This window comes from Crocodylus porosus, unplaced genomic scaffold (genome assembly GCF_001723895.1).
Source record: "Crocodylus porosus isolate Cpor-Errol unplaced genomic scaffold, CroPor_comp1, whole genome shotgun sequence".
NCBI classification, from domain to species: Eukaryota; Metazoa; Chordata; order Crocodylia; family Crocodylidae; genus Crocodylus; species Crocodylus porosus.
This window is the reverse complement of record NW_017728918.1, coordinates 56,009,561-56,020,184: the sequence shown is the minus strand read 5'-3', so window position 1 is coordinate 56,020,184 and position 10,624 is coordinate 56,009,561. Positions and strand designations below refer to the sequence as shown.

At 40.0% G+C, this 10,624-nt stretch overlaps 2 protein-coding genes across 3 annotated transcripts in view; one reads left to right on the top strand and one right to left on the bottom strand.

The window, feature by feature from the left end:
- Nucleotides 1–7,545, top strand: part of B3GAT2 (beta-1,3-glucuronyltransferase 2) — a 17,535-nt gene extending 9,990 nt beyond the window's left edge. The window contains exons 2-3 of the mRNA XM_019537616.1: nucleotides 6,099–6,247; nucleotides 6,334–7,545. Of these exons, the coding sequence (XP_019393161.1) occupies nucleotides 6,099–6,247; nucleotides 6,334–6,420 (236 nt within the window). The 3' untranslated portion in view covers nucleotides 6,421–7,545. The remainder of the gene's footprint in view (nucleotides 1–6,098; nucleotides 6,248–6,333) is intronic.
- Nucleotides 6,987–10,624, bottom strand: part of SMAP1 (small ArfGAP 1) — a 204,726-nt gene continuing 201,088 nt past the window's right edge. For both annotated transcript variants that reach the window (XM_019537615.1, XM_019537614.1), the window contains 2 exons: nucleotides 9,731–10,059; nucleotides 6,987–7,974 (listed from right to left, as the gene is read on the bottom strand). In XM_019537615.1, the coding sequence (XP_019393160.1) occupies nucleotides 7,840–7,974; nucleotides 9,731–10,059 (464 nt within the window). In that variant the 3' untranslated portion in view covers nucleotides 6,987–7,839. The remainder of the gene's footprint in view (nucleotides 7,975–9,730; nucleotides 10,060–10,624) is intronic.

Here is a 10,624-nt window from a genome sequence, read left to right as displayed (position 1 = left end):
CAGCACTCCCTGACCAGCCACTTTTGGCTGCAGCCTCAGCTTCCCTCTTCCCTCACCATGGGGGCCTTGATCTGCTGCCCCCCACCCCCTAACAGACTTACCAGCTGGACACTGCTGTTCAAGCTGCTGGACTGCATATTGCCAATTGGAGTGGTGTTGGTTGGTATGGCTTGTTAATAAACAGCCATCAGTATCGGCCCAAAAAAATCTTTATCAGTGCATCCCTACTTTTAAGTACCTACTTTTAGATATTTAATCTTAGCTCTGGGTGTGTTATGAATCAATAGAGCCTCTAAACAACAGGAAATGCATATCCTATTCTGTCCATATGTTTCAGTTATATTAAGGCTTGTATTCACTTTTATGCTACATTGTCTATAGAACCATGGAAAAATAGGGCAGCATAGGAACTCAGGAGGTCATATAGCTCACTCTTCTGCTCCAAGTAGGTTCATTCCTTTATAAACCATCTGAGATAAATCTTTGACTACTGTTCCTGTATATACACAAGGTTCACCACATTGTCATCAAAGGAAATCAGGTTAGAGTTGACTTGTTTCTGACAAATCCTTGTGGGCCATTCCTTATGACCTTGCCATCAGCTATGTGCTTACAAATTGGTTGATAGATATTGTAGCATATCATTATTCCAGCTACTAAAGTTAGACTGAGCCTCCTTTTCCACTTTTTTAAAGATGATACTAGAGTTGCCCCTTTTCAGTCTTCTGGGACCTCACCTGCCTTACATGAGCTTCCAAAGGCAATAGTCAATGGCTTTGCACTTCCTTCATCTAATTCTTCCAGTATTTCAGGATGAATCTCAGCAGGGCCAGCTGAGTTGAAAACATCCATTCAAATTCCCCACCAGTGTTTCTGTGTTATTAAGAAATAGATTGAGAAGAGCCCTCCCCTCCCCTGGGTTTTTCACCATTTGTGCTTTGTTGTTCAAATAGAGTCTGAGATATCACAATTAATGTTCTTGTGATTTAGGTAAAGGATGTTCAACTGGTAGCCACAGGCTGCATGTAGCCTGTGAGGGGTTAATTTGCCAACCTGTGGGCTCCCATCCAACTGCTGCTTTCCCCCATTGCTTTGGCTGCAGAAGTAGTCAGGGAGCCTACACAAGATGCTTAATGCATCGGACTAATTCTACCACGTTAGTATGACTGGCAAAAACTATGCTAATGTGCAATAGATTAGTTCAATGGGCATTAAGTGTCACACAAAAAGTGTTCATCTGCACTAATTCGTAGTGCCAATTTATAGTGCATTACAGGGCACCCATACACAAGTGCAGAGGCTGCTCCGATGCACTGGAATTCCAGTATGTTAGAGCAGACTCAATTAATTGAGTCTGCTGGAGCGTGGCAATTACTGTGTCCTAGCATCCTCCTGAATCTTGTGCATCAGCTTCCTTATGCTTAAAAATGGTGATGGGGGCATTTGAACTAAGGCTCGTTTGATAAGGTTTAGTTCAAGTGCCCCACTGCTGTTTTAAGCGTGGGGATGCTGTTACATGAGACACAGCAGTGCTTTAGTGTGGCTCTCGGAGCCACCCTAATTAAAGCGCTGCCCCCCCAATGTGTAAAAGTGCCCACAGGTACTAAATTTAATGCGCTGTAATTATAGTGCATTAATGAACATGTAGACACACCCAGGGCCTCTGGGCTCCCTCTGGCTTCCTACTTCCATTAGCTAGGGGGTGGGGTGGTATAGCATGGTGCGACCTTCAGTACTAAGGGAGACCACAGGCCAGGGTGCCTGAGACGCATGATACAGCAGGGGAACCTGGGGTGGGGAGCTTAGGGTGAGGCAAGGCACAGAGCAATAGGGGAGAAAGCACTGGGGCGCAGTACTGCATGGGGGGTCATATAGTGTGCGGCACCATGGATCCATTGGTTCCGAATGTTTCAGTCCCCAGACGCTTAGAAGTTAGACAGCCCTGATTTAGATTCGTCAGCTTAAAAATGGCTGGTCCACCTCCCACTTTGAAGTGACCCTTACTGTTTTTACCTTTTACCTTTAAAAACTTTAAGCAGGTCTGCCTATTACTTCCTTCTCATTCTCAGGGAAAAAGTTCACGCATCTTTAATATACACGGCAGCACTCATCATTTTCTGTTCTTGAGCAAGCTGTTTCTGTCCATATCAGTACTGTAGTTGTGTAAACACTTACCAAATCTGTTATCCCAATCTAATCATATTTTTGTACATAATGAGGATTTTAATTTCCTCCTACTTATTGCCCATATTACCTGTATTAGTATACATACATCTTAGATGACCAGCAGATTATACTAGTAATTTGCTTTATATAATCTTAAAATTCCCTGTATTTCCTCCTCTTCCTAGACTTTATCCAGGTCACCTTGCTCTACTTAGCTGTGGGCATTTCTTTCCTGCCCCTGTTGAACTTAAAGCCCTTCTCCCTCTGTGCTAGTCTACTATCAGATGGATATTTTCTCAAAACAGAACCACCTATACTATACCTGTTAGTGGCTGTAGACCACTAGCCACAGGTGACTGGTGCCACCTTAGTCAGCAGCTGGTTGGGGGAGAGGTCCCCCTGCAGCTGCCAGTCTTGTTGACTGGAGTGGGGGACCTCTCCCACGGCTGACTGCATCAATGGGGAGGCGGTTGCAGAGCTCCCAGAAGTGGCTGTGGCACTCTATCCAGGACTTCCACTCCCTGGCCAGTGCTTGCAGGGTGGGTACTGGCACTCTCGCCTACCCCCACCCCCCATTGCCTAAACAGGGAGCATGGCCTGTCAGTGGGTGCACCAGTGCTCTCAGGAGGTGTGCATGCACCCCCTACGTGTCACCACTGCCAGTAGCTGAGTAATACAAAGCATTTATGCTAAATGATAAAGCAATAAAATGTGCTTTTGACTTACTCCAAGCTCAAGGTTTTTTGACATTTCATGGGCAAAAGTTGAACGATGGAAAGCAGATGGATGCTTTGGGGAGAACTGCTTCATGCATGTAGGCTAATAAGTCCTCCTCCATATATCCATGGACAGGGATACTTTGGATTTGAGGTCCTGTTTCTATCCAGTATGCTACAGATTGTCCCCTAATACTTGAAATGCCAGCTTACTTTGGGTTTAACGGGCAATTAATATTCTGCACCAGTTTCATTTTCTAGGCTGACTTAATATATTCTACCCTTCCAAGGGTGCCTTACTAATCATATTAAGGTCTCAAAGGCAGTAGCAAGGCCATCCATACAAACTTATCAAGGTAAGACAGTAAGAATATAAAGCAGGGCTGAAGAACTTACCTGACGGCCAGGTCAGGTGCATCTACTTAGATGATTTTACCAGTTGGGGTTGCTGCTTCTTGAATCCTTTAATTAGGAGACAAAGGCAAGTTGTGGAACAGGAAGAAAATAAACCCTTTTCGGAGTAGGCCAGTTTGTATGTGGTGGGTCCTTGCCATAAAACAGGTTGGACTTATCTGGGTGAAGGGACAGTTTCTTTAAATTCCTTTCTCTGTTATCTGTGTTGGTAAAAGAAATAACAGCAAAAGATTTGTAGACTTCAATACCATAAGGCAGCTGAAAAGTTCAGATCAGCTCAGAACCTGCTGCCTTATCAGCAGGAATCTGGGTTTTCCGTTTCCCACAGAAACAGAGAAAAACGTAGACTTTTCCCCTTTATCTGAAGAAAACACGGATTTCTCGTTTTCACGGAGAAACCTGCAGATTTTGCAGTTTTGTAAAGAGCTCTCTGCAGGCTGGCAGGGTTCCTTCCCTGGACTGGGAGGGAGCAGAAGGAAGGCAAACAGGGGGCACCATATGCACATGGCCACCAGGCAGCCTGGAGAACAGCTCCCGCAGGTAAGGTGGGTGGGAGTGGGATCGAGGACCCCATAAGGAGGGAAGGAGTTAGTCAGGGCTGGGGTTGGAACTACTGCCAAGCTGGGTGGTGCATAGGGCTTGGGGCTGCAGTGCATGTTTGGGGGGCTGGGGGTAGGGCAGGCTCCCCAGTGCTGTGCAGACTCCTGGCAGGACAGGATGGACCCGTGCCCCCCCAAATCTGTGCATGGGGTGGGGGAGGGTGTGGGCTATCCACTGTGGGCATAGCGCAAAATGCCAGCCTGCAAGAGGCTGCTTGGGGTGCCCCATGTCCATTTCCCGCTCCCCCACACACACTGGGGCCTGGGAACAATGAGTCAGGACAGGCCATTGATGTTTACAAATGGGTAAAAAAAAGGTTGAGAACCACTGGTCTAAACTAGTCTGAGACTGAGGAAAGGACCATGGTCTGTCTTTTATGAAAGAGGATGCGAGTGATGAGGTTCACACTTAGAGATGCATTGTCTAACTTCAACAACCTTTGACACGAGGACAGCGGTTTAGGGGAAATAAGTCTTGGGAACAAACAAAATCCTGTTGAATAAAGATGTTGAAATAGAGCTGGTTTTGATGGCACCTAAAGATTGCTACTTCAAGGGTGTCGATATTAGTGAGAATAGGAACTATTTATGCTCTTCAGATTTGTGACTAAGAGTAAGGAAGTCTGTCTCGCACTGATCAAGCAGTCCCTGCCAGTGAACTAACAATATAAAATCAGATGATCAAAAAGTTTAATGATTCAGATACTAATTAAATTAGGACCCTGTAAAAAAATGAGAAAAGCCTTTGTCCCTAAATTACCTAGGGAATATAAAGTATGAAAATGCGAGAACACTGGGGGAAGAGCAGATGCATATGGAAAGGGCCTGAAGAATGTTACTATTTTTGAAGACAAATGTAGGCCACATATCTCCATAAAACCCACAGAAAAGTAGAGTAGTTTGACTAGCTCTCTTGTTTTTAGATCTTCCTTACTGGTGCTTTTCAGTGTTTTGCTAAAGGAGAGAACATCTATTTTAAGGTCTAATTCAAGCACACGTAAGTTAGAAATAAAATCAAAATACTCTGCTTTCCATGCAACATGAACAATTTCCTTTTTTCTTGTTGTTATCTGTACCTAAAAAGGCTGTTGTATTAAAAAGGACAAGATATTCGAGCTCATTCAGAATTGAAATTTCAAGAAAATAGCCTGACAGTGTTAATCTAGTAGAAAATGTGGCTTGCATACACCAATAAAGCAAAATACCGTTTCTTTGTGGAAAGAGGGATAAAAATACTGATGCCTTCAGGCCCATTTTGCCAGATGTCAAAGCATGGCAGTCATTCCTTTTACAAACAGGTGGCACTAGGCATCACTGAATTGCCTATGAGAAAGCATTTATCGAGGCAGGTCCTGTAACAAGAATCTTGGAATCAGTCAGTACCTGCGGTTCTTCTCCAGAGGTGTGCTAGCCTCATTTTAAATAGTACTTTGGAAAAACTAAGCAGTTCATATTCCAAGTGTATATGGTACTAGCTATACCTTTTAGATCTATGGTCCTCAACCTTTTTTGAATGGGGGCACCTGGATAGACTCAAGGCACACTTTGAAAATGTCAGTTTTTTGCTTAACTACAGGAAAACAACAGAATAACTCTTCCATTGTAAAGAACTCAGAAAGACCACAGCAGGGCAGGGTGTTTTTAATGCTATGGATTCTTATCATGTTTGCACATCTAGCACTGCAAATATTGTGGGTCACCCTGCAGCACCCTTGAAAGGATTTTCACTGTCTTAGATATTGAATTTATCAGTTTGCTATTATGTCATAATATTGGACATAGAAAACCAAGCTTGCTTTGCTAAAAGAAATTTCAATACATTAAACCATTAAAAATTACATAATTTATAATAGAAAAAGTGTCTGCCATCCAGCTTGAGATTCTAATTACTGTACTAGCCAAGTCTGAAAAGAAACTTTTTTGTAGTCTAATATGGCTGTTTTCTTACCCGTACCATTAACCTGGAAATATTTATAGCACATGTAAAAGCAAACACTCCATATTAGCTAAAGATAACTATTGGTGTGTATAAAGAATGAAAGAAATAATTTGCTGTATTTTTAAATCTTCTCTATTTAATATTAAATATTACATTATATATTAACATTTAATAATTTAAAACAATTTAACTTAAGAGAACCTTTTATATGTTTATTATTTTAAAATAATTTAACAGTTTATTTTAAAAACTTGTTTTACAAAGGATTTGCTGTGAGTCTTCAAGTGATTCTTTCACACCCTAAAGCTGTATTCAAACGCCGTGGGTCTCAGCCAGGTATGCAAGAATCAGATTTTCTCAAACAGATAACAACAGTGGAGGAGCTGGAACCAAAAGCAAACAACTGCACAAAGGTACTAATTCCACTATTACTGCTGAGCTTCTACTACAGTCTCTGTAGATTGCTTAATACTGTACTAATGAAACTGCTGTTTTGTAGGTTCTTGTATGGCACACTCGAACAGAAAAGGTAAATCTAGCTAATGAGCCAAAATATCATCTGGACACAGTTAATATTGAGGTATGATCTGGAGATGTAACTATATGGACATACCTCAGAAAATGGATGCGACCGAAGAAGTCTACCTGAGTTCAGCCAATTGAATTCAAGCACTGTACAATCTATTGCTGTGCAACATCTTTTACCAGTCATCTGATGGACTTCTGTGCAGGCAAAACAGTTGTCAGATAACCTAATACATACGTCAGATGGTATAAGCCATACGTGCTTTGTTCTAGCTTGTTTTGCATGCATTCCTCAACTTTTTCCCAGTTCATTAAATTGATACACACACTTTTGTTTTGAGATGGTTTCCATGGAGGGGGTTAAAAATAACCCCCAAAACAGAAGACTGAAACATGACTGCTGAGGAACATTTGCAAAAACATTTTTATATATTTTCTTGAATTTATCCCACTTAAATGATGGCAATTGTAAACTTGCTTTGGACTACAAAATGTTGATCACCAAAACAGTGCTGTAATGCACCTTCCAAATTGATTTTTTTTTTTTTGTATTAAGCAGCTTTTTTGAGGGAAAAATAGTCAAGTAGATAATACAATAGAGAAATGAACACACACGCAATGATTTGTGGATTTATCTTTTTAATATAGGGAAATAACATTTTATCAATACGAGGCACCATAAAATGTAAACACAATTACTGCCATAAACCTGGATAATTCTGCAAGGACAAATGTTTCCATACGTGTTGAGTTACCCTGTATGCATACTGTGCAGTAAATTCTTTATATATTAGCACTGTGTATACACGTAAGGAGCCAAATTGCATATTTTGTCACAGGAAACTCAAATGGATCAAATACTCATTTTTTAAAAATAATAAACTAAAAATTTGTAGAACTACAGCAACATCCAGGTTTATCTTTCTTCACTAACCATGTTCCCTGTTAAGCACACCATAATAACATCACAGTGAAATGAATTATGAAACAAAATTTGTTTGGTACACTAGAAAACATTGTTCAGTGATACATTTACATTCTATTTATATGATTAAACATTTGTTCATACAGTACCTTCTACAGGATTACTGGGTAATTTTGGAGGGGCAAGGTTTATATTTGTAAAGATATTACTAACATGATAGCTACGTCCCTTATACGAAACATCTGACCTAGGATTTTGAGAGAAAACTGAATATGCAGTTGGCTAAGCAGCTTCTTAGAGATATGGTTTATGAAATCATATGTACTGTAACATGAAAAAGCTGCCAATGATATATAAATGTATTCTCAATCTGCTTTTCACTACATCAAATTTAAATCAATAGAGACCACAGCACGGTCAGTTAGGTAACTTCTTAATCTGAACAACTGGGGGGGGAAAGAAAAAGAATATGTACATGGAGAGAATAGGAAAACCAAATGTATTTAAGCAAGGAATGTCAGGTGGCTCTTCTAGATGAACCTTCTATTGCAACTTTCATTTCCACAGTTGTGTGCTGAGTGTCTGACCCGAGGAGCTTCCAGTCCATCCTGCCACAGTATTTGGGGGCTGACCAAAGCCCATCATATTGCTGGAGCTACTGAGATTCATGCCAGCCATTTGCTGATTCATCTGTAAAATGCATACATGACTGTAGTTAGTTCTGGTGTTGGAGCACAGTTTTCAATAGCTGGAGGTAGTAATGCATTCTGACTAACAAACCCAACTAAGAATTAGTTTTAGGGTGGGGGGAAAAAGTATAGGAGATCAGTGTTACTTCTGTATTGTTTTCTAAAATGTAAATTGAGAACACTTCTCTTAAAGTATGTATTTTTCCAAAGTATAAGCTTTTCTAGGTGCAGGGTATTTTTTTAAAGAAGTGAAAAGATGCAGATTTTGTGGTACATGCCAAATCTGCACAAACATTTATATAAATTGAATTAATAGAAAACTCAATCTCAGGACCTGTACGTTTTATATAAAATAAAAGCTCTCTCCCAAGTTAGACAGAAGTTGTTGGATAGCTTTGTTTTGTGATAGCTAAGAAGAAAAAAAAACGTCAAATGTTCTATGTCTCTATATCATACAGTATGCTAAAGCACATTTATAACTCTTGATAGTGTACACAGATTAGCAATCAAGAGTTAGATGTCTTAGTTTGTGAAAGCTGAAATACTCAAGACCTTGCTCGAGAGTATTAGAAATCCAGTATTAAAGAAACTGACTCAAAATTTGGATTGAGATGAGTTAAGACATGCAGTCTTGAGCATTGCTGTCGGTTAAAAATACAAAAGCTGATCAAAAAATGCTAACATTTCTTTCAAAATGAGAATGGAATGCTTTACAATAAAATATACAACTAATTAGAGGCACCCGGTTATTGCCCGTCATTTAATCCTAGTGTAAAGATATTTGGTTTAGGTAGGAGGTACAATGTAACTTATTCTCTAAGAGTATAAGTTAATTCAGAGTAATTTTCAGGACTCAATATAAGAAAAAAATAGCCTTCTCCTACCAAAATATTCTTCTGTTAAAATAACTGAAAAGTAACTGTGGCATGTATTCAAAGTAAATCTGCATTTATGTAAAGTGTTCTAGGAACAAAATACCACTTGGAGAAATGAAGATTGACTGCCAAGTGGGAGCTGAGGGACAAGCCATGATAGCAGATGAGCCTAAAACAATTGAAGTACAAAGAATTTGGCTGAAAATCATTCATGGCAATTCATTTAACAATTGTTGTTAATACTTCACCTTGGCTCTTAAAGCTGTAGAATTTTACTCTAGTAAATGTCCTATATAGCTTCTAATTTATATATGCAAAATTAGAGCAGTACTTAATTCAAACACTGATATTAGAAAATAGCGTATGGATTTAAATACCAAGTTATCTTGATTTCATAAAACAGGTCATTAATTTCATTCGAACTAAAGGTTAAAAGACATGCTACTTCAGATATGCTATTAAATGCTACAGCACTCTTTATACATGGTTACTTTTTTTTTTTTTTTGTCACACAACGCTACAGATTATTTAGTTAGAATACACCATTCATCTGTAGCAGACTCAGGGCAAAAGCTTACTTTAAATCATTGCCTAGAAAGGACAGAGTAAATATTCACTTTCAGCAAGGGCAAGCTATGCCCTTTGTTGCAACAGGGTGTCTATATTGCAGTCACTGCAGCACTATGGAGCGTAAATGCTGGCTGTAAAACTCACCTGAGAACCAGCAAAAACACAATGAATGCACACTGAATTCCGCACTGCCATGGGGAGCTACAGCTGCAGCTTTCCTAGTGTACCCAAAACACAGTATCTGGAAAACGAATGACTTCACTTTTGGAATAGTGTTTTTTTGCTCTAGTTAAAGGAAAAATGTATCCTTACCTGAGAGAGATTCCATTGAGCTTGCTGAGTTTGTGGCATGCCATATTTATTTTGTTGAGTAACCATTTGCCCCACCATTCCACCTGGGGGTGCAACAACATTTTGAGGAAGTCCCATCACCCCAGTTTGTGCAGTGCCAGTGAAACCATTTGGAACTCCCATTCCCACTATCATGCTTGCGTTCTGTCCAATGACAGGCACCGGTTGTCCCATCATGTTTCCCATCATTCCAGAAGCTGCAGGCACAGGTACACCCATGGCTGAAAAACCTTGAAAATGAGGTGAGGGTTGTGTGGTAAACGGCATAGACGATGATCCCATGAACATACCTGCATTTGGGTGGAGCAGAAAATGAAAAGAAGCATTAAGAAATAATAAGAATGCGCACTGATTCTTTTTCCTAACATTTGAAGAATTAAGTGCCAGTTTTAGAGGATAAAATCTGTGGAACTGAATCTGTCCACACTTGTTCAGTTTAATAGAAAACCGGTACCCAGAAAGACTGCACAAATGTTTCGTAAGAATGGTTTAGCTGCAGAACTGGACCTGTGAACAACACAGCTGAACTGCCACTGGGAACAAATTCTGAGCGAAGCAGCCTTGGGCCAGAATTGTTCTGATTTGTATCAGTGCCATTTCAGTCATAGCACTGGAAATCACTGGATACCTACCAGTTTAACTAAAATCAAAATGTGATTCCTGAAAATGATTTGGACAATCTGCTGTTCACATGCTAAAGACTCTCGTCTCACACCTGCAGCAATGAATGTTCACTCAACAAAAATTTAATCAAATCCTAAAATGAGGACTTTTAGTAAATTGTGTATGTGACAGTTTATAATCTGCGAACAGCTGTAACTTCAAATAAATAAAAATCAGTCTGAATCCCTTTGG